Below are 25512 nucleotides of genomic sequence, written 5' to 3'. Positions count from 1 at the left end.
ATGTTACAGACAAATCTTGGTAGCTCAGTATGTTCATCAGTTAAAACTTGTTGAATTATACATTTTTTTTGGATCATGGTTTTTTTGGAAATATGCTCTATACATTTTCCTACACTACTTCACACATAATTCCAAAGAAAGACTTCAGTTTAGGGATGATAACTTTGAACATGTTTAGTAACTCACAAGAATTAGAACAACAGAGAAATAGAGTAGCCTGCCTCCATGAAGCAATTAACAACCAGTTTCTGTTGTTGTTGTTGTTGTTGTTGTTGTTGTGGTCTTCAGTCTTGAGACTGGTTTGATGCAGCTCTCGATGCTACTCTATCCTGTGCAAGCTTCTTCATCTCCCAGTACCTACTGCAACCTACATCCTCCTGAATCTGCTTAGTGTATTCGTCTCTTGGTATCCCTCTACGATTTTTACCCTCCACACTGCCCTCCAATACTAAATTGGTGATCCCTTGATGCCTCAGAACATGTCCTACCAACCGATCCCTTCTTCTAGTCAAGTTGTGCCACAAACTTCTCTCCTCCCCAATCCTATTCAACACCTCCTCATTAGTTATGTGATCTACCCATCTAATCTTCAGCATTCTTCTGTAGCACCACATTTCGAAAGCTTCTATTCTCTTCTTGTCTAAACTATTTATCGTCCATGTTTCACTTCCATACATGGCTACACTCCATACAAATACTTTCAGAAACGACTTCCTCATACTTAAATCTCTACCCGATGTTAACAAATTTCTCTTCTTCAGAAACACTTTCCTTCCCATTGCCAGTCTACATTTTATATCCCCTCTACTTCGACCATCATCAGTTATTTTGCATCCCCAAATAGCAAAACTCCTTTACTACTTTAAGTGTCTCATTTCCTAATCTAATACCCTCAACATCACCCGACTTAATTCGACTACATTCCATTATCCTCGTTTTGTTTTTGTTGATGTTCATCTTATACCCTCCTTTCATGACACTATCCATTCCGTTCAACTGCTCTTCCAAGTCCTTTGCTGTCTCTGACAGAATTACAATGTCATCGGCAAACCTCAAAGTTTCAACCAGAAGATAAAAAAAATGAGCCAATATACGTTACTCATGCCATACAATGCTAAGACAATTATGCACAACAAGACTGGTGCATTGTCAGATCATGTGTGTTCTGCGTTTCTTGCAGGCACGGTTCTACTGTAGTATGAGTAACATGTGCATTACACTGAGCAAATGAAATGTCATGGCACCTGGGAACTTACTCCCACAGTTGAAGTACACTGGACAGTATGAGTCTTGTGGGCATAATGTTTTAATCGCACGCAGATTCAAAATGAAGTTCTGGCAATTGATGGACCAAGTGCACAGTGAAACAGTGCCAACAAGTTAACAAATATCAAACAGGAATAAGTGACATGGATAAGGAATTCCAGATCTTGCATCACGTGATTTTCATTATCTTGACAAGCTGACAGAATGACTGTGGGAAACTGGCATCCCAAAGATGAAGACATTCACACAGTGGTTCTCAAATGACTGACACCAAGGAGCAGATTTCTATTTGAGTGATTGAACAATTGGCAGAACGTTCAAATTGTTGGTAACAAAGACTTGGTGACTATGTAGAAAAACAGTGTGCTGTACTCTTGTCACTTTTGAAGTGCAGTGCAGCATTCAAGAAAAGTTAGTTCATCTGATATAACAATGTATAGTACTTTCTGAAGTCTCCTCAAATATATGAGATGTTTGCATATGTTTTCACATTTTTTCAGCATATAATGGTGAATGTTGACTGAGGCTGCACGTCAAGGATTAAATGTAATTACAACATTACTAATTCATTCTAGTGAAATAATATAAATGCTGGGAGTGTTTTGTCTCTCTCTCTCTCTCTCTCTCTCTCTCTCTCTCTCTCTCTCTCTCTCTCTCCCCCCCCCCCCCTTTCCCATCCCCACCCCCACCCACTGAAAAATGATTAAGAACATCCCTCAAGCTTTCTCTAGGGCCAAATATATAGTGTCTGGTATATTGTTGAGTACTATTCTAGAATACAACCAGAGTAAGGAAATGACATTCAGTTTATCTCCACATATCATGAGGCATGTGAGCTGAAGGAGTCACTATCAGTTCTGTGTCCATCACAGGTACAGTGATATTAGGACTAAAAAGTGTTATTGTTATAAACTGTGGCATGATGTACTGTGATACAATAGAAGTTAGTTAGTCACAGTGTGAGATAAGAAATGCGATTTGTGTTGCAAACTGCAACTTTTTGTGTGTATGGTCTTTTTCAAGAGATAATACATACTAAAAGATCGTGACAATGTTGCTCATTAACAAAACAAATCAGAGTGAAGCTATGAAAAAGCATGACATAACTATTTAAAGGCGAGACAAAGTGCAACTCATCAGTAATGAGTCTTGCAAACAGCAACGAAATAAATAATATTACCTTACCACATACATCAAAAATAACCAAGCATGCTACTAAGGAACAACTAATTGCCTGATGTCACAATGTATTACATTTTCTGGTAGAACCAGAGAACACATCCATAGCATACTGCTCCTCCAACATCACTGAGTTGGTAAATTTGCAGAATATGAAGATATGGTTCTTTTATAGATTATGTAATCACAATGGCTATTGGCTTTGCTTTCCAGCACACCAAATTCCAGAATGCAATGTTTATTCCAGTGATTTTAACACACAAGCTGTACAAGGAATACAACACATTATTAATGCTACTCAGTATAATTTTACATCTAGCATGTGCTACATTCCACGATTATGTTCACTGATACGCAAAAATTACATGCAGAAGCTTTTAGCCATTTCACCTACAGCATATCAACATATTCACAGCAGAAACAGGATTTCATTACTACCACAGATTAAATATTAATTCTGATGTAGTTCCTTTAATGCCATTTCCTGATGAATTCACATGCCATATACACCCACATTAGTATCCATAACATGAGTAATAATCAACAAGATTCATAGGGCAACCCACATGGTGCCATGAAAATAAATTCCCAAGTCAGTTTCTTTAATATGTCATGTATCCGGTGATGCATTCACAGACTCTGTATTTTGGAGAAATTAACAACAGCAGTCTGCAGTTGTATTGGTAGATACGATACCTATAGAAAGTGCCAGCATCCATGCACAGCACCAGTGGCACCACAACGAGTTCCAATCTATTGTCGCCTTGACGGTAATCATAATCTGGAACCATTTTATGCTTCCATCTTGAAACCTTCAGAGTCATATCCAGGCATAGCTAGCTCGGTCAGCCACAACAGGGAGTGTCAATACCGAGAACTACTTTCTACTTTCGCCACTGAGATCACAGATGCTAAAATATTCTGCTCCTTGTGGGTAAATGAAGATGTGTGGATGCACTCTGACAGTGCCAGTTGTGGTTCATCAGTTTGTCTGGTACCTGTACAGTTTGCATGCGATAGTTCCAGTTTCCCATTCCAACTGACACTACCTTCAAATGCAGCCTTAAGCTGCTATAAACAAGTGATCCATTGGGCAGTAAATGCCAAGTGTCAACTGATAGTCATAGACAGAGCCAGACTTATAAACAGTTACATACAGTAGTCAAAACTTTAACTTCTATGGATTAGCTAGTTCACTTTCTCTGTATTAGGTTAGACTGGTGTTAGGACATCAGCTACAGTGACACACATCAGTCAACACTCAAAGTTGAATATTTCATTCTCCATAAATGCTTTTAATAAATGTTTATTGACAGCTTCATGTTGTGTTCCACATATTACTTGTTTTAAACATAATGCCCTTGTTCACATCTGTGGCTAGCGCGCACGGCAGCTACCTTGTACAGTCACCATTATTTTGTAATTGCGGTGGGTGGCAGGGGGGGGGGTTGGGGGTTTGCTTCCTGCTAACTTGCTGGATGTTGAGCATAAGAGTTATTTTGATGAATATATCAATACAGTACACATGACATGTAAAATCAATGAATAAGTATGCTAAACTGCCTGGTTGAGCTATCCACTCAGAGTGCATTAACCTCTCTCCTCAACACTTCAGGGATGAGGCCTGACATTTCACAGAATTGTAAAATGTGTTATACTGGTGTCAGTGAGGGTGGAACACAGGCCTCCAGCCAAACAGAGTTGCCCCTATGACAGCATATAAAACGCATGTAGTTAAAACATACTGTACCAAAAGTGATACCCTACAAACTTCACATATTGGTGCACCTTTCCAATAAAGGAGAAAACTGTACATCAATGGACAGTGCCCTATTCTGAACATGGTGCGCATAAATTTCTTGCATTGGTGTGGTTGGCTGACACATGACTCTTCAGTCAAACAATGAGATGACAGCATGCTGAGAAACAGCACATTAAATTACAATATCATCTCTTTGGCTGCTTTGTCAGCTGTGTCATACCCCATATCCTGACCTTTTCGCATACCCAGCAAAAGACCATGTCCTTTCCTTGGTTTTTCATCCACTGTGAGGTACCGTGGATGGTCTGAATAATTTTTCTACAGGATACACTTTTTGTACTGCTTGTAGGACAAAGAGTATGAACAGATGAGAAACTTTTTGCTGTGATGCCTCTGTACCTGCTCCAGTGTCTTCAGGGCTCCATGTACCTTTGCATCATAATTTGTTAATTATTTGAGATAAACTGTTAGAGGACATACCATTAGCCCCATAGAATGCAACATTCTTGCAGCATAATCTGGCTATTCAGATCTGCAGGCATAACACAGATTTCTGTTAACGGGATTGGCTGAAGACAGGAACACAAACAGAAAAGGTGAATACCCAAGGTAAACTTCCTGGACCTATAACATGCAATGTCAGCCACACAAAGACATGTAGATGTGCACTAAATTGAACTGCGGAGTATAAAAATGCATTTAAGTTGACGGTGGACATCTGGAAGATTACTTGTGAACTGTTTAAAGCCAGCTCTGAATTGCTGAATACCTATTATGAACTGTGGTAAATTCAAACTTGGAGATGTATACAATAAAAAACTAGTGCAAAAATAAATCACAAATTAAAATCATCTTATGATTACAATAAAAATTTTAAAGCATTTACTCTGGATGTCATTTGAAATACAGCATGTGTCCATGTGGTCCCTCTTCCCCCTTTCCATGTACCAGAGTATTGACTTTTCCTTCTTGAACACCCTGTATACATCTAATTTTTCCCAAGAAATCCTTTATTTGCTTAAGTGTATAGAAGATAGGGAAAATTAAACAATCTAGAATTTTACACTCTCCTATCCTTTTTAAAAAATAGCTTACTGTACATGTGTTTATTCCAATGAAGAGTGTGTGGTTCACTAAAATGGATTACTTCGGGAATGCTGTGACAGTGCTTTCCTCCTTTGACTGCAGATGGACACTGATTATTCTTTCAAGAGGCAGGCCATCTCTGTCTATTTGAAGATGTATTCTACTGTGGCACAGTAGATTGCTGTAGTGATTTTTTAAATGAAATCATTGCCACCATTTGACTACAAGTTTTTATTGTTTGTTTATTTCACTATCCAGATTTTGGCTTTTGAGCTGCTATCAAGTACAAAGGTGAAAAAAACATCAAGTATCAGATATGTATGAACTACATGTCTTCAATCAGTTGTCTCATCATAAGCTCTGAATGTAAATTAAAAATAGAGATTGCAGCTAACATTAGGTATGGCAGACACACTTTTAATGTACTTGTTGTGGGTTGGCAGGAGAGCCAACACCGTGTTACTAGAGGAAGCCGAAAGGCACGCGTTTTAGCTCACGCAGGCTGGCGTGAGGTCTGGAACAGTTCAAGGAAATTAGAATTTAGAAAAACGGACGTAGCTGGTGGAATACTTAACTTTAATCCATTAATGATGAGCGTCGCTCTTGACTGTACATGATTCATAATACCAATATTAACTGGTAATGGCGCCTTGCTAGGTCGTAGCAAATGACGTAGCTGAAGGCTATGCTAACTATCGTCTCGGCAAATGAGAGCGTATTTTGTCAGTGAACCATTGCTAGCAAAGTCGGTTGTACAACTGGGGCGAGTGCTAGGAAGTCTCTCTAGACCTGCCGTGTGGCGGCGCTTGGTCTGCAATCACTGATAGTGGCGACACGCAGGTCCAACGTATACTAACAGACCGCGGCTGATTTAAAGGCTACCACCTAGCAAGTGTGGTGTCTTGCGGTGACACCACAGTACTGTGCTGCGATAATGCAGGTATGGTAAGCAAGAACCATGTCCAAACAAAAACTAATTGTTAGTTCATATTTAAACAGGATTTGTGTTTTCCGTAACACTGTGTCAGCAAGCAGTATCCCAGCAAAGTACGTTAAATGTGTGTTCTTTTTAATTGGCACTTGGCTCTTATGATGAGAGAACTAGTACACATATTCAGACATTTGGTAACATTTTGACAATTACATATAATTCAGACGTGTGATATTTACTGTCTTTTCAGCCTTGCACTTGAAAAAGTCTCTACAGCTGGAATTGTAATAGCAAAATAAATAATAAAACTTACAGTCAAATGGTCACAATGAATTCATTTAAAAAGTATATTATGACTGTGGTCCGCAACACAGGAAAAACCATCAACTGTCGTAATGTTTCCACCAAATCCTAAATGCTATTACAATGTGTAAATATAGTTAATGGACTATATCTCATTTAGTTCCCTTGCTGGACTCCAGTTTTAGTGTTCCTGTTTCTGGCACTGGGGAAACATCATGGGGTACGAAATGAAGTAAAATATGTATGTAATAAGAGTATGTATTTAGTATGAAGTAAAAATAATAAAGTAAAATATCAAGCAATGCACTGTTTTCCAGTTCTCTGCATCATGTCCTACTGTGACATAATATATGCTGAAGGCCACAAAATAAAGAAGATAAAAATCACTCACTCATGAGTATCTACAAATGCCAGAAAGTAGACTAAGATTAATGAGAGAGAATCTTTTTGCCAAAACTTGCCATTTTCTCCGTGTTCTTAGGCACATACCTCAGGTCATAATGCATAATGCATGCTTTGACATGGCACTGCAAAAAGAATGGGGAAGAGAGCTACTGGATTGATTCAAGAAGCTCATTGTGTATATATTTTTATGAAAACATAGGTGTCTGTGAGGTTTTCTATTCTCTCTCCACCTTAATGAGTTATAGGCCCTTAACACTATTCCAGGATTTTGCTACCTTCAACATAAATCTAATGTCATACTGCATGGAAGACACCTGGACTATGAACTGACATTTACAACCATGTTTAACATTGAAAAAAATGAGTGAATGTTCACCTAAATAGCATTAAACCTGGAGTGTAAACTGGGCCAATAGTTACACAATTTTAGAAGGGTGTATACATGCAGTGACCAGCTTACAAGCTAGGCAAACAACCTGAATACACTGTGTACATTTGTTAACTACGTAATGTGGTATTTAATTCTGTTGGTGAGTGCCTATTTCACACTGCCTGACTACCTTTCCCAAATGTAACATGACAATTATGGTGTAATCTATCACCAATTTTCAGCAGTTCAGCAATGAGTTCAGTGTATGCAGACATACCTTGTGTTGATAAGTGATCAGATAAAATGGGTGAATAAATGTTAAATTAAAATGAGTTTTTTTAGATTACCAGAGATCCCCATCAAGTTTCCAACCTTAGGAAACCATTCAGATTGTATTCTTTCTGTACCTGAATAGGATCTCAACATGGAGGGTAGGGCAAACAAAAGTGGCCCGGACTTTGCCAAGTTACACTGCCAACATTTTGAAACCGTGTGTGGCAGCATTAATGGAGGAGGAAAAGACATATAGTTACTTCCAACAGGATGGAGCAACTGTCCATACAGCTGGCTGAACCTTGGAGCACATTTACACAATATTCACACCCGACAAGAGTTATTAGCAGAGGTCGGCCTGGTCTTGGCCCTAGCTGGTCATCTGGTCTGTCAATGTGCTATTACTTTGTGTGGGAAGCCCTCAAGTCTAATGTGTATTTCAACAATCCTCATAGTCTTCAAGAACTGCGCCAAAACATTCTGGATGAGTCCCCAATTCCAGCAGTCCAGCTTCGATCCGCCTTCAGCAATTTGTTGACCAGGGTCCAAAAGCGTCAAGAGATTGAATGGTAGTCACTTTTAAAATCTGCTATATTCAGGTTAGTACCGTATTTCCTTTCCTCTGCTGTGTTTCTTTGTACCCTGGAACACTGTTCTCGAGGCCACTTTTATTTACCCCACCCTGTATTATGTTCTTGCATCAAAGCTCCATAGCTACAATTAAGAGTGTTACATAGCTCAGTTGGTTACTATGGAGCATTCAAAGATACAAGCACTGCCTCAATTCAACAACAATGAGGGAAGGAATTGTCAATGGACATGTTGAAAGAACCACAGGTTGAACTGATGATGTTTACAATGATCTTCACCACCTTCACAGAGCTGACAACCCCCAATAAGTCAAACTTTATTCTTTACCAATGAACACTGGGCAATGTTCACATTGTTGACATTTGTTCGCAATAATAAGGGCCCCTCCATCCCCTTTCAGTCTGATTCCAAGACAGGAAACTGTTCCAGATATGAGAGCTACTAATGTTGTGCTTTTATCTGCTTCTGGACAAAAAGGCACAAACATGAATCCCGTTGCTTTGCTCTTTTTACCCATAACAACTAAGAAACTGAAATGAAACTTTGTTGATATTCGCGTGTGCTTATGATTCATAAATGACACCATGAAAATGGCACAACAATTGAGTTTTCACTATAAAATTAAGTATAAAATCATTGACTTAAACTGCTTTAGCATGCGATTTACCTCCCTCTTTTTCTGTCGTCGTTTGTGATATTCTGCGACAACAGTAAGGAACTTTTCAGTGAAAAAAAATAAGATAATTCCCAAAACTGCAACCAGGCCCTTTAAGACCATATCTTCAGAATGATGGTCATGTTCAGAATGATGCTCACTTTCATCATCATCATGTTCTCCAGCAATAGCCTGGAATAAAAACAAGTGATATTTGTAATTCCTGTATCAAATCACCTAAATCAGCAACAGAAGAAGAAATGTGTCCACAAAGAGTAAAACCACAGCACACTAGAACAATACATTTGTTTTTCCATAAGTATGTTTGATTGCGCATGTAAACAGCAGCACCATGAAGAAAGCATGCTAATGACACTAAACTTACAGTATATTAAAAGCAAGATGAGACATTTTAAGTGATTAGAATTACTGTGCACAGCATATGAGTAGCAAGTTGAACAGCACATCTGAATAGTTATGTGTGTATATAAAGAGCTGTGGACTGGCGCTTAAAAATAATGTAGTGTTTCCTGTCAGCAGTAAATGTTGCACAAGTAATTTCTTTGTGTCACTTATGTTATATGGTAGAACAATTAAGTTACAGAATCTGAAATTAGTGAATGGACAGCTTTCTTGATCTTAATTTGTTCATCGTTAAAGTGTAGTCCTTAAGAGGCACAATGCTAATACTCTGATGGATATGTGGAATACACTAGACATAGTATGCCCCATCAATATGAACTTGAGTGATAGTTGGGCCAGCACACTATATAGATGAACACCATCTCTCAGAATACATTTTTCAGTTCACACAGTCTGGTACAACAAACAACTGTCACAGGTAATCCCAGGAACCGATCATCAATATATGCAAAAAAACTTTCAAGAATTAACTTATAAGCTATATAGGCAGTTACTGTTCTGGGCTGGCCTCTCTCTACACGTCAATACCCAGAACATGTTACAGATTTCATTGGTCAGCAAATTGCTCATAACAATAATTCAGTAACTTATAATAATGAATTTACACTCCTGTTATGTTATGACACATTCAAAGTCTTACTTTCATTCAGTCATACGAAGAGGCTGTTACTGCAGCGTAAGGCAACATCATATAATGATTTCAAGAAAGCATTTTTGACTATAGGAACTGTTGAATAAACAAAAACGATTTATCAATATTCTGACTGCAACTGAATGAGCCATGACACTGGAAGAAGAAGAAGAAGAAGAAGAAGAAGAAAACTAAAAAAAATGAAGTCGTGAGCATGCTATGAATGTTTCACAGGCATATAGCAGCCCTCAGCATTTGTTAGTGTGAACGGAATTATTGTGACAGTGTTTATCGTGGCTAAAGGAAAAAATTGGAATAGAGGAATACAGCATCTTCTGGATGGAATGAATTACTAAGCTTTTCCTTATTTCTTGCATCACTGTTAACTTCTCTCCACGAGAAAATTATTAAGAAGCAGAACAAAAAAAAAAAAAAAAAAAAAAAAAATTACTATCACACAATTATCGGTTTGAACAGCTTAAAAATCAAAGTTTGAACTTGTATTCACATCTTCCTTCTTCCACAAACCTCATTATGTGGAATACAGTGCATAATTTCTGACTGGATGTATATTTCCACTAGACGTATCAATGGAAAATCTGGGATGGAATACAATATGAAAGAATAGATTACTGCTCACCACATAATGGAGGCATCAAGTGGCAGACAAGCAAATTAAAAGAAGACTGGCTGATATTATCAGCTATTTGGTGCTAAGGCCTAGAAACAACACCAACTCACTCTGTGTGTGTGTGTGTGTGTGTGTGTGTGTGTGTGTGTGTGTGTGTGTGTGTGTGGGGGGGGGGGGGGGTCTTCATCAAATGACTTAGTTGAAGAGCTGTTATCATCAAGCTGGCTTCTTTCAATGTGCCTGTATCTCACTCATCACCACCTCTATATGGTAAGTAACGATCTATCCTACTTCATACTGTTGTATCTGTTAGAGTTTAGTCAGTAAGCGACATTACCTTTATCTATCTTGCCTTTATTTTTCTTCTGCTTCTCAGTTTTATCACCATTACTAACAGTACAATGCTTCTTAATTCAGATGTTAACACACAGATTCTAGTTGTCCATAAACATGTGACAGTCCACTTACTTTTGCCAAAGGCATGGATGATCTTTTTGTTCCCACAACACATCCATTAAGATGAATCAAACAGCCCATAAGAAGTTGTAGGCTTGTTTCTCATTCATCATCTCAAGTTTTAAGAATTTAGCACTTTGGACAATCCTATTATGTCCCTCACCATCCACAATGAAAGAAATCAAACAAATAATATACAACTTGAAGAACAATGAGGCACAGGGGGAATACAGAATAATTGATGAAATGTCAGAAATAGGTGGCAGCAAACTGGCTCATATTCTTCAAGAAACTTCACAAGACAGCAGATGTAGTGAGAAAATCCCTGAAGCATTGCAATGTGCATTAGTTCAATCATATACACACAATTACAGAAGAATTTGCTTACTTTCAGTTAGCTATAAAATCCTTTCTAAAGCCCTACTTAATAGATCAGAAAAACAAACAGACCTCTTATGTGGAGAATACCATGCAACAGAACAAATCCTAAACTTTAGAAGTATCTTTCAAATTTGGAAAACTTACAACAGTAATCATATCTGTTGATTTAAAGAAGCATATAATTCTATTAACAGATGGACACTGCTTAATGTAAGAAAATAATCCATAGTACCCGCCCAGCTAGCCGCGCGGTCTAACATGCTGTTTCCCGAGCAGGAAGATGTGCCAGTCCCCGGCACGAATCTGCCTGGTGGATTAGTGTTGAGGTCTGGTCTGCCAGCCTGCCTGTGGATGGTTTTCAAGGCAGTTTTCCATCTACCTTGGCGAATGCGGGCTGGTTCCCCTTATTCTGCCTCAGTTACACTGTGTCGGAGATTGCTGTGCAAACACTGTTTCCACATATGTGTACACCATCATCACTCTACCATGCAAAACATTTGGGGTTACACTCATCTGGTATGAAATGTTCCTGGGAGGAGGGTCCACTGGGAACCGCACGATAACCCTGGGTTCAGTGTGGGGCGGCAGTGGGGTGGGAGGACTGATGTGGCCTGTTGTGGGGTTGTAAACCACTGAGGGCCATGGCGGGACGAAGCCTGTCCATCGTTTCTATGTCCCCAGTTCAATGCAATATAATAATCCATAGTAACACCACGCTCATCTGATGTTAAAACTTCGATAGGAAGATTTACAAGAAATGGCAGATGAAGATAAATCTGCCACTATGACATTATACTTAGAAAACAGTACAATTGCCAAGAAGTGCACAAACTAAACAGAAATGTACCTTGGTGGAACACTAACCTGGACTTGCAAATGAAGCAGGTAAGAAGACTTGTTCAACTTCGCAACAAGCAAAGGACAATGGAGAAAATACTGGGAGGTCCTTGCCAAATACAGCCTTGCCATTACACAAGCGGAACTATCATCCTGGAATGTATTCTGTAAGGAGGTGAAGGGCACAACTAGCATACTAACAAATACAGGAAGCGCATTAAGGAAAACAGTGGTTATACAAAGGCAGTGCACAAGGCACTGGATGTGCTACTCAACTCTGACTCACCTCAACGCACTCTGGGAGGTAACCAAGGTTCAGTACCTGAGATGCACTAGTTTACAGGTAACCAATGGAAGAACTGGGAATCCATCACAGAATGTGGTGACTTCAGGAAAATCGAGTGGGTAGTGGGAAGGTTTCAACTGTTCAAGTGATTAGGCCCAGATGGAATCTTTCTGGATCTACTGCAACAGGCGTGAAAGGGAATAATCAAGATTCCTATGCAGACGATTTAGAGTCAGTCTAGCTGGAGGAATCATTCTTACACTTGGAGGAGAGTGGAAGTTGTTTTCGTTCTGAAGCCTGTGGGAAGTGATCATACAAATGCTAAGGACTTGATACCGATCAGTTTGGTCCCCTTTCGAATAAAAACATTAGAAAAACTGATTTACATGTACGACAGCAAAATGTGGGTAACTGAGGTTCCTCTATATGCAAACATACATACATATCAAACACGCAAATTATGCAAAACATCACTTCACAAACTTGTTGGGAAGGTAGAGGGGGCAAAAAACTATACTTTCAAGAAATTGCTCTCTGCATCTTCCTGGATACTGAAGAGGCTTTTAGTAAAATGACCTTCGAATCAATGGTTAGACCTGCACAAATGTGTGACATTAACGCCACCTTATGTAGGTAGGTTAAGAACACACTGCTAAAGATGAAAAGTAGAAATTGCCCTGATGGATGAGAAAATTGTATCAACACCACTCAGTAGTGTCCAGGAGGTGCGGGCTTGTACCCACTACTGTGGAAGCTAGTAGTCCTTGAATTCAAAGATTTAAATGCTGGAGGTTACTTTTGCCAATGATACCTAGACATTTAGTCACAGAAATGCTAAGTAAATTTGCAAGCACTATTATAAAAATTGCAAACTGCACTCTGACATTGCAAAAAACTGGTGTACAAAACATGATCTAAAGGTTAGTCCCAGGAAAACTGTCCTTGTACCGTTCACAAGGGAGCATATCCAGGGCATGTACTGGAATCTTAAGCTTTTCAATAAAATTCTATTAGTGGAGGAGGCAGTGAAGAACCTGGGGTAACACTGGATGTGAGACTAGCATGGACCCTTCACATAAAAAATATAAGTTTCAAGGCAAATGGTGTGCTCACCTGCATTAGAAGAGCCTGTGCTAAAAATTGTTCTACATTCCAGACACATGTAGTGAATATACTCCTCTGTAACAACACACATGATAATCCAGAGTGAAATTTTCACTCTGCAGCGGAGTGTGTGCTAATATGAAACTTCCTGGCAGATTACAACTGTGTGCCGGAACGTGACTCAAACTTTGGGACCTTGGCCTTTTGTGGGCAAGTGCTCTAACAACGAGCTACCCAAGCACGACTCATTACCCGTCCTCACAGCTCCAATTCTGCTAGTACCTTATCTCCCATCCTCCAAATTTCAAAAAAGGTCTCCTGAAAACCATGCAGAACTAGCACTGCTGGAAGAAAGGATATTGCGGAGACATGGCTTAGCCACAGCCTGGGGGATGTTTCCAGAATGAGATTTTCACTCTGCAGCAGAATGTGCGCTGATATGGAACTTCATGGCAGATTAAAACTGTGTGCAGGACTGAGACTCTAACTTGGGACTTAGTATCCTTTTTGGGTGGAAAAGAGTTGATATACTTGCCTATCCAATTAGTATAAATTTCATGAATTTAGTCTGGCCTGAATCCATTCTGTGTTATTCTGTAGAGTTTCCGGTTAGACTAATAAGTGGCATATGTTAAAGACCTGTTTTTATGAAACAGTATGGAAACTTTGGAAGGTGCTTTTACATACTCCAATTTGACGTTACAAAATATTCTGAACTTTGGAGATGTATTATTTGACAGTGATTCAAATTCCCCATGCAGGCCATGTATCAGTATGAAGAAAGGTCAGAGATACTCGGGTTTCATACCACTGCTGCAACTTGCTCCCACAGGGGGCACTGCTATCATGGCCATGTTATGTGACCCCATCCACTGACGTGTCAAGTGTCTGTAAATACATAACCCTGCAGTTCTTCCTATTCTTTGAAGCCTTCGACATAAGCTACTGATAGTAGAGTAACTGACCTTGCCTGTGTTTAGGTTTCTTGATTTAGATCACTTCCTGTACAGTTTGTGTACACTTACAATGACTTTTGCTAGGCTTTGAACTTTGCTTCTAGCTACATGTTGGCTCCATGAACTCTGCCACCACTGACCACAGGAACAACGCATTTGTTCCACTAATATCTATTTCACCATTAGTATGCGTTATCATAAACTGTGTTCTACCTATGCCAAGCAGAACAGAAAAGTGTCTACAAAGATTTTCTTGGAATATAGCTATTCACTGTAACGAATGGACCCCTTGTTTCTACAAGTTGAGGCAGCAGCAGCAGCAGCAGCAGCAGTTGCAGCTGCAACAGCAACAACAACTGCAGCATCAACAGCAAGAAAAGCTGTGGGAATTCTAACAACAACAGCAGGAATTGCTCTTAAAACTACTGCAAAACCAACAGGTCTGCAGATGTAGCAGCATCATCACACTTCCCTCATTAGTTCACTTGCTTTGATAAAGAAATGAGAGTTGGGGGAAGTTGGGAGGATTATTTATGTCATTTGTTCTTCACTGCAAGGCAAGTCACATAACTGACCCTGGACATCAGAGTGCACTCTTGTCGTCTTCTAGGAATAAATTGTATGAAGAGATGCAAAAAGTAAGCCCAATTCCGGATCCCAGTGGTTCGAACTTCTCTGATGTTTGTGGCTTGCTGATTGACTACCATGGTCACCAAAGTCACATAGGTGCAACTACGCTCAAATTAAATCACTGTGTTAAGTAATGTAAGCAAACATATGCAGCAAGGATTGCTGACTTACATTTCCGTATCTCTATCTGTTTCAGAGATACGGAGGTTCAAAGTTACCCTACTTTTACACATGAAATACACAAGTATAATCCACTGCGCCTCCCCCTGTGAACCATGGACCTTGCCGTTGGTGGGGAGGCTTGCGTGCCTCAGCGATACAGGTAGCTGTACCGTAGGTGCAACAACAACGGAGGGGGTATCTGTTGAGAGGGCAGACAAACACGTGGTTCCTGAAGAGGGGCAAGCAGCCTTTTCAGTAGTTGCAGGGGCAACAGTCTGGATGATTGACTGATCTGGCCTTGTAACACTAACCAAAACGGCCTTGCCGTTCTGGTACTGTGAACGGCTGAAAGCAAGGGGAAACTACAGCCGTAATTTTTCCCAAGGGCATGCAGCTTTACTGTATAGAGTAGCATGGAGAGCTGCATCAAACCAGTCTCAGGACTGAAGAGCACAACAACAACAACCCCCCACCCCCACCCCCTCCACGGTTCAGTTCAAATACCTATGTCATTTAAAACTATAAAAAAATCATCAAAATACGTCAAATATATGCTAATTAACAAATTTAACTGTCATTTTTATGAAAAAGGCATGCCTCCTTACTTCTAGCTATATACTGCATACAAAAATCCAGTTTTCATTCCAAACAAAAATTCTTAATGACTGATCTTATAAAAGATTGTTAATCAATACTGTACAATTAAAATATTTTTTTCTCTCTTTTGTATTCTTTGCTTCACATAAATGATCACAGAACATGCACCTTTCTTTAAAAATTTCCACCTGTACTCGAACCATGGTCTACCACACAGCTAGCAAGCCCACTACCACAGAGCCACACTGCTTGTCAGAAAAACTGTATCTAATTTTAGAATACTAAACATGGTCAGAAAACTTAGGAGTTGATTTTCTTGAGAATTTTTGAGAGTTGCATTGGACTGCTTTGGGAGAGGTATATTTGGGTTTTGGACTCCACGTACAGTAAACATAAAAATTCTTTTTGCCAGAGAAAAATCAGACAATGTTGTCACGTGTGGAGGCACAATTTAATTCTACATCTGGTCAGTTTCATTCATAAATTAATAAACGTTTTGGGTACATCTTACACAAATAGTATATGATGCTCAGAATCTCTCTCAGTATATCAAAACATGCTGGAATCTTATTATTATAAGCTCATAAAATCCACGTCATCTAGTGAAAACCGGACGTGAGCCATGATCAAATTTAATTGCGGTGAGCGCCCTTGTTTAAGTTTGATTGAGGTCGGTGCACCAGAATTTTGCGTTGAACAGGATTAAATGCCAACTTTACCACGGTTAATTTTTAATCGAGGTTGGTGCACTGTGCTGATACTGGCACATTGACTCCCCACTGCAGCAGTATCCTCAGCGCAGAATGGACAGTCAAGCCTGTTGCAGAATCGGGTTGAAGTCCAACCTATGTTTTAAAAAGTCACCCAGCAAGTAAACCTGTTGGTAGTCTCTTGGATGACATCACTTTTGACTTAAGACACTTTTGCATGCTTTGGTTTCCAAATTCAAGACACAGTGAATCTAGTTTCAATTGTGATGCCATTCAAAGAACATGATACATTATGTGTGCAATGTAAGCAAGTTATTTGAACCTAGATTAGGTTTTGACCAGGTTTCCAAGCCCATGTATCATCAAAGCAGTCGGCAGTGCCCAAGTTTTGTAGAGCATGTCAAGTGCCTTTTGCCATTGGATCAAGTTTAAGTGGAACTAGTCAGATTACAAAGTCTGGGAGTAATATCCCCAGTATTGTATAGCCAGTGGGCAACACTGATAGTAACAGTTAAGTGGCCAAATGGATCACTTAGAATTTTTGGCAATTTTAAGTTTACCATTCACACTCAAGCTAATGCAGATCTGTATCAAATTCTTGGGCCAAAGGAAATGTTGACAAAACTGGCTGTGGCTATAATTTTCCTAAAATACGTCTCGCTAACACTCATTTTCAGTTACCTGTAGATGATCATCCATAACAGGTTTTAGTGATTAATGAGCCATTTGGCATGTATCATTATAACACAGCACTCTTGGGGTCACACCCACTCCTGCAATATTTCGGATATCTTTAGCAACTCACCCAAGATACCCAAATACTGTTAATTATTTAGATGCCTTGTTAATTACATGGGTCATATGGTAGCATCACCTGCAAAATCTACAGATGACGACTGAGCGGATACAGGCTCACTCTCTGCATTGTTGCCTTGACAAATACAGTTTATTTGAGCCAAGTGTGAAGTACCTAGGACACACATTAAACAAAGAAGTGCTCACACACACACACACACACACACACACACACACACACACACACACACACAATCAGTAGCTTACCATCTCCTAAGAATCTCAAAGAACTACTGTCATTCCTGGATAAATTTAACTATTAGATGAAACTTATTCCCAACACAGGTTAGATTTCCTATCCACTCAATCAAGTGTGTAAAAAAGGAGTTAAATTCATTTGGTCAGAGGCATGCCAGAGAGCTTTCTTGCAACTTAAAAAATGCCTTATTGGTCTCTTGTTTAGAATCATTCAATCCAGGCAAATACTTAACAACAGCGAATGATGCCTCAGACTGTGGCATTGCTTAGCGCTGTCCCATAAGTATGCCATCTGCACAGAATAGCCCACTGATTTTTTTTATCTAAAACTTCAAATGTGGCACTGCAAAATTATTCACAAATAGAGAAAGGTGCATTGGCTATCATGTATAATGCCCAGAAGTTTTATGTATCTCTTTATGGTACTAAGGTTTACCTATTCACAGAGCACAAGCCCCTCATTTTGTTATTTGGTCCCCCACTTGAAACTTTTTGATGATACGGCATAGAGGCTGAAATGATGGGCATTGTTCCCTAATAGTTATAACTACAAGCTTTGTAGTAGTCCCAATTCGTAACATTTAAACACGGAAGCACTTTCCCACTTTCTGTGTGATCCAGATTCAAAGTTTCACAGGCGTGAAGTGCTGTGTTTTGCCATAGACACCAGTTAGCAACAAACACATCCTTGACAAATTCCCAATTACAAAATACAAAGTAGCAACAGAAACGTGACATGATCTGCTGCTTTGCAGGGTGTTGTCTGCTGTGCAGCAGGGTTAGCTGCAGCGCCTGCCAAGAGACGCTGATCCGGCATGGCGCACACAGTTTTCGTTACTCAGTCAGCTTAATGCAACTGACTGGTGGTGTCTTATTATTAACCTTGGACAAATCTCAATGTCAGGTGGAAATTCTCTACCAGCACATTGAAGCTTCTCCATATTGCACACTGGGGAATGTACAGAATGAAGGCAATAGCACGGCATCATGTGTACTGAGCCAGTGTTGACACAATCAGAGAACATAATGGCTGGAACTGCCAGGCTCTTCTTCACTATCAATCAGCTCTGGCATAGTGTTTCAACCCTCAGCTATGCCCTGACCAACCCCGGCAAAGAGAACCTAATGATTTCACTGGATCATTCTGAGAACCAATGTAGTTGCCAGTTGTAGATGCCCTCGCTAACTTTCCATATGTGGCATGGTTGGCTAATACCACCTCTATAGTTACCATCCGTGCCATCTCCATCATATATGCAACGGAGGGGGCACCTTACAACTTTGTTCCCAACAACAGCCCTCAACTCAAGCATCCGTGTTTCAGGATTTCTGTAAATGCAACACTATTGAGCACCCGATCACTGGCCCTATCCATCCAGCATTCTATTCGGAAGCTGAGTTGAGGTTCAGGACCTTCAAAATGCAGATGCACACGATAATGATGACAGACGACTCTGGGGAAGCATTCAGAAGCTTCCTTGCAATGTACTGGCCCATCCTTGTAAATGTACATAGGCCAGTCAAAATTATGAACTGGTGCAGAGCCCACACCCTCTTCGATCTGCAGCACCTGACTCAGTAACCCCCCCCCCCCCCCCCCACACACACACACACACACACACACACACACAAAGGATTGTGGCTGGCTACAAGTGCATAGTCAAGCATTGCAATCAGCTCCCCCTCATCCCCCTCAGCAGCTGACTGGGCATGACTCATGCAATCAAAGCTGTGACAATCCTGCACAACAGGCTGCTTGCCACCACTACAACTACTGTCCTCATTTTTGGCACCAATAGTGATCAGCACTGACCACCGATGAGAGCCAATGGGGCTGGAATCACTTCCAACTTCTATGCCACTTCAGTCTCCCACAACACTACAAACACCCTCCACGAGCATTCTTGGCCTGGGGTGCCCACAGAGGACGAACAGTTATCCCCATTTGAACCATGGCTAGCATCCACTCCCCAGCAGGAAAGACCCAGCGATGCTCTAGAAAGCGTCGATCAACTGGAAATACCACAGGCAGTGCCCACATACAAACCACCCAATCATGTCGAGGGCATCCTGTGGGAACCTCGGCATTGATTCCAGTACCTCTCTCCCCCATTCCTTGATGGGTTCTGGCCCTATGTGCCAGTTAAAGTAGGGAGGGGGTGGAAAAAGTTTAGTGTCAAACAGTGAATCAGATTCCCCACCAAGCCTTAGTATTGATATGGAGGAAAGATCAGAGATAATCAGGTAGGAGCACTCCAAGTGTGTGCCTGAAACATGAGGCATTCATGCGGCTACAGTGCAAGAGTGAGCAAGTGTGAATACACTTTGAATTCTTTGGTGGAAGTTGTTGAAGATCACTGATGTTGCCTCGGCAAACGACTGCAGAGCGAGTGATTTTCCACAGCCACATAGAGGGCACAGTCAATTAAGCCCTTGTTCATGGCCATGCACGTCACACATTTGCATTCACTTGCAGAGACTGTGATTTTGCAGTGCATGCATGCACAATGTGCTTTGCTTACCAATAGAGTTGGGAAAAATTTATTTGAATGACAAATGATGAATAATGAATACAGACAAAAATTATTATTCCCGAATAACAAATATTACTCAAAACGTTATTCACTTAAATGAATAAAAACATTTATTTGCCAACTGTGAATAAAAAAAAAAAGAGTTATTAATAACAGATAAATCTGAAATCCAATGACATTTATTGCTCCAATTTTTGTCATTTATTAAACAACAACTGAGAAATCATCAATTCTGGTGCAGTTTTTGGCAAATAATTCATTGCGATTCCATGTTAGCTTCACTTCCCAAATCACAATCAAAATAAAATTTTCTTTTTATATAATAACTTCATTCGAAACTCACAGCGTGATTTCTTCAACATTTCTGTGGCTATTATATGACTGTAGTTTGTTGTAGGCCACCCTTGGTAATGGACAGAACCACTGGTGAATTATTTATTTTTAAATTGTGGGTAAGACATTGCTGCCATAACTGCAACTGATGTAGAAAGGTGAAAAACATCTTCCTACCGTCTCTCAACACTTTCTCAATTAAAAAAGCTCCCAGTGTGCTGCAACATTATGAACTCTTATGTAATCAAACCCAGTGTCACTTCTGAAAGTTTTGAATCTCTACACTTTGTGTAACTTTACAGGCACATGTTGGATTGAAAAATTATTCCACATTCTAATGGAAAGTTTACACAGAGTTAACCCAAAAACACCTTCAGATGGCGCTGGACATCCAGCAGCTTTCCGCAAACATTTTACAAGTTCTTTAGATTTAAAGTCTGTTGATGTTAAGTTGCTAGCAATTGAGTTCTTACTTTGTTAATTCATTTTGTAGCACTACAAACATGAGTGAATTGCGTAATTGAGACCACCATATCCAATAGTGTTAGTAATGGAGCAAGGTGTTGCAGATTGGGAGTTTTTGTTGACTGCATTCTCAACTTTGGCTACTTACGTAGATTACATCTGCATGTTAGCAGGAGGATGGGAGAAGTATTGGCAAGTGCACAGTAACTTGAATTGGGCCACATTGGTAGCATAACTGCTGAGACCATTCACCTGTGAAGTACTTTTGTGTTGCATTTGTTACACTGTATAACAAGTAAAGCTGTGCTCAACTCAAAAGCTGGTTTCAACACTGCAGTGCTTTACTAAGCAGGGTGGTACACTCTCAACTTCCTCCCACATTTGAACTGACTTATACAGCAAGTTAAAGGGGGACCTAAAGATCAACATGTACCCTAAAACACAGTGCAGCTTGACTTGGCAATTTTCTCATTGTTAGAAATGAAAGAAGCAATAAGTAACAGAAAAAAGTATAGGCCAATGTGAGACCAAACAAAATTTTAGCTTTGTAGTTTGGAACTGAGCCATCGAGGCTCATTTATGTACAATCCATTAATAAGTTATTTATCAAACTGAAACTGCACTCAGCCAATAGAAGAAACACTAGGCAAAGAATTCGGTATAAGAAGTAAACAAGGAGAATAAAGTGGGTTCTAGGTTATTCATTATTTAAGTACAAATTATTCAGTTGCGAGTAAATCTGTTTGACTTATCTACTTATTCAAATAATTATCTGGATAGAAATTTGGATAATGCCAACCTCTGCTTACCACTACACCTCGTGCTTCCTTCCTCTTTCCATTCACTACAGTCTAATATTACAAATTTTAAGAAGTCCTATTAGTTCATTTGCTTGATTTACTTGTGAGAAGCTACAATGTAGCTGGATTGAAGTCTTTGTTAATTACAAACAAAGTTGATGATTATAATCTGTTGTCACACTCTTTAACACACACTATATATATATATATAATTTTCCCATTTGTTCTGTCCAAAAAAAAAAGTCTGGGTTAGTGCGATTTTAGCAGCAGAAGCAGACTGAATGTGAGCATTATTTCATCAACTATTCGATTTTACAGTTCCACATCTAGATGACATTCAGTAACATTCAATATTCAATTACAACTTAAATTTTTGTTTTACATGAGCACACTCAGTCACTGTGGAATAGATGGTGAATCTCAGGTGTACAGCATACATTTTCGCATAGAAAATATAGAAAACCGACAGCTAAAAAGGAATTCCAATTTTACATTCATTCCAACATTTGATGGACTCATTAGTGTTGCTACATTGTGACAGAGTCTATGTTTCCTTAGTTGCGTGGCAGGGTCACTCACCTGTTGCCCAGCACTCAGCGTGCACCATGTGATACAGAGTGAAGAAATTGACAGGCACTTGTTTCCACAATATGCGCAAAGCGAGTGATGGGTAGCGAGCACTGCTCACGCAGTTATACCATGCAGATGCAGGACTCTAACTCAGGCTTCATACCACGGTCGTAGCTCGCTCCTACGGAGTGCACCACTGTAGGCAAAACACATGGCCCATCTACTGACGCGACTGTGTCTGTAAATACTGCAGCCCCACTTGTCCAACAGTTCTCACTAGTTTCTGAAGCGTTCAACACATCACTGATAATAGTGTGATTGGCCTTGCCTGTGTTTACATTTTTTTATTTGGATGACTTCCTGGACTGTTTGTGCGTGCTTAGGATGACTTTCATTATGATTTGTACTTTACTTCTGGTTAGCTGTTCACTCTGTGAAATTTGTCATTACTGATCACAGGAATTGTCCATTTGTTCCACTGGTCTCTGCATCATCGCCAGTGAGAGAGATCAAACCTGTATTTACCTTGTCCGAGTAGTACAGAAAAGGAGACACTGTTCTGGATGTCTTTGTTTGACATCTGTGGTAATAATTAGTCTCTACAGATATACATAATGACTATTTTTTTCTCGATTTTCAAAAACTGTGATACAATTTTATGTTATGACTCCCAAATATGATGATAACATTCCTGTTCAGATCTGAAACCAACACATTAAAAAGAAATATCTAGTTCACTACTTGAACAGACAACATTTCTGAGTAAATACGCTAAAACCAGGGGCACACTTGTGTTGAAGCAAATGGTTCAGTGACTTGGGGACGTAAGTGGCAACACTGAGGCACTGCTGAAGGAAAAGCTTTTAAGTCAAAGGATAACAATGTATTTTTGATTATCACCCCTTCAAAGTTTTACAGTTCTGGAGCCATACAGAAAATCGATACCTACTTTGATCAAACCATTATTTTCTATTTCCTTCAGTAAATGTCATTACTGTAACTTCTTTCTGTTGTTCAACTACTCACATGTGACCACTTAAATATCTACAGATGACTTACATGAGGCAAGAGATGCAAGAGGGCATCACCACACAGTGTTCCAATGGCCAGTGCAACAAGGAACTGAAGCATCTGCTGGTAAAATGCACGTTCCATGAAGGGAATTACAGCAACACCAAGCAGGCCACACAGACTTACGACAATAACACTTGCAACAGCACAGAGCCATACTGAAAACAAAATATTTATAATCACACAACTTTATACTTACTACATTTACTTGTATTATATAAGAGAGGTCTCTTTCAAGTAATATATACTTACTCAAGTAAATTATACTTACAACACAATGTTCCATATCACAGAATAAACTACAGAACTGTGGAAGTTAAAAAATACGAAAATGAAACACAGTTTTCCCTCTTAAAAATTTAATTCAACTATTACTATCATTGACTAAACTTTCAGAGTAAAAAATTCCCTAGCAAATCCAACGAGTTAGAAATGTTAGAGTGCATACGTAAACAAGGCCAAAATCCTATCAATGTGGTTGAACTTCATACACAATTTCAGGAAAAAATTACAATTGGCAAACAGAATGGCCATAATGAACCAAACCTGTGACAATGCATTGAACAGTGTAGCAGCAACAAGCAAGTAAGACTGCAGAGAGATGAAGTACATATACAGCGCAAGCAGCGCACTCTCGTGTGAGAATGGGAAGAGCACCGAGATACCTATGTTATTCAGCAAAGAGCCACCAGACAAAGCAGAAACATAAAAGTAAGTGGCCATATCCTTCACTGAAACCCAAGTGTGCAGCATTGATATGTAAGTTAATCCTAACAAAGCAGAACAATGGTCCCCAGGAAATGAGCTTGTCATACCGAGGATGTTTCAGCTCTGTTGTTATCTGCCATCTGCACTGAGAGTTCAACATTGTCTCTTGTGGACTGAACTGATAATGTGCAGTTATATTACAACATACAGATTAAGGAATGCCTCATTCACTTTTTACTGGCCCCAGACTACATCTTTTGACACTGTAGATTACACAAAGTTCCAAAACTCTTCCATATCAGTCTTCAATACAATACAAAAAGTTCAAAATGTACCAATACCATGCCAGTGTCGCCGAATGCTGCAAGCACAGTCAAAAGTGTGTTACAATTTTATTTCACAAATATGACCTCCAAAATCCACTTTTCCAGGGTACATCACATTACTGCGGCACTGACTGTGCAGGCAGAGAGGTTTGTATGAAACTGACAGTAGCATAGCTGGACAGGTCTCGGCGAATGAACCTGATGAAGTATGTCCCACAACACCACATTTCCATAGTCCTTCCCAGCTCCTTAGGTACCCAATGCAATTCATGAGGCAATCCGTGCCAAGTAGTCCATGGCACCTGGGAAAGATATGTCGTGAACAGAGCCTCAGTGTACTGGATGACTTCCCTGAGTAATTAGCCTTACACCAGCATTGGCCCTTTAAGAATCCTAGGAGAACAGACTGTGACTCATACAGGAAAGGCCTAAATTCACATGCATCTGAAGTTGAAACTTCTATAAGAAACCCAATAGGTCATGAGGAAATGGCAGTTGTGACATTTGCCATTATGACCTCATATTTAAAAAAATTGTCCAATCACCAAGAAGTGCTCAAACAAACAGGAATGTACCTTGTTGGATCACTAATCTTGAATTGCAAAGGAAGCATGTAAGAAAACTGTTAAAACATCGCAAGAAGGAAAGGATAGTTGGCAAAATATTGGGAGACCCTTGCCAAATATTTCTGGCCATATTTCAAGAAGGAAAAGAGGGATCAGTCAGAGTCCTCTGCAAACAGCTTAGAGTCAGTCTAGCAGCAGGAGTCATTCCTGTGCTTGGAGGATGGTGAAGGTTGTTTTCCATCCAAAGCCTGGGAGAAGTGATCATATCAAAGTTAAGGACTTGAAACCAATCAGTCTCTCCTCCTTTCTCATAAAAACATTATAGAAACTGGTTATGTGCACATTAGTGAAAAGAGGTTAACTGAGGTTCCTCTACACAAAAATCAACATGTAATTAACTAGGAAAGCCATGCAAAAAAGCACTTCACCAATTTGTCAGGAGGGTGGAAAAAGCTCTATAA

General features: G+C 39.7%; 1 protein-coding gene across 1 annotated transcript in view; it reads right to left on the bottom strand.

The window, feature by feature from the left end:
- Positions 1-25512, bottom strand: part of LOC124721365 (zinc transporter foi) — a 155752-nt gene that overhangs the window by 69080 nt on the left and 61160 nt on the right. The window contains exons 6-7 of the mRNA XM_047246299.1: positions 23440-23609; positions 8834-9013 (exon numbers count right to left, since the gene is read on the bottom strand). Of these exons, the coding sequence (XP_047102255.1) occupies positions 8834-9013; positions 23440-23609 (350 nt within the window). The remainder of the gene's footprint in view (positions 1-8833; positions 9014-23439; positions 23610-25512) is intronic.

Source organism: Schistocerca piceifrons, chromosome X (genome assembly GCF_021461385.2).
Source record: "Schistocerca piceifrons isolate TAMUIC-IGC-003096 chromosome X, iqSchPice1.1, whole genome shotgun sequence".
NCBI lineage: Eukaryota > Metazoa > Arthropoda > Insecta > Orthoptera > Acrididae > Schistocerca > Schistocerca piceifrons.
The sequence above is the reverse complement of the archived record's forward strand: the minus strand, read 5'-3'. Positions and strand labels throughout refer to the sequence as shown.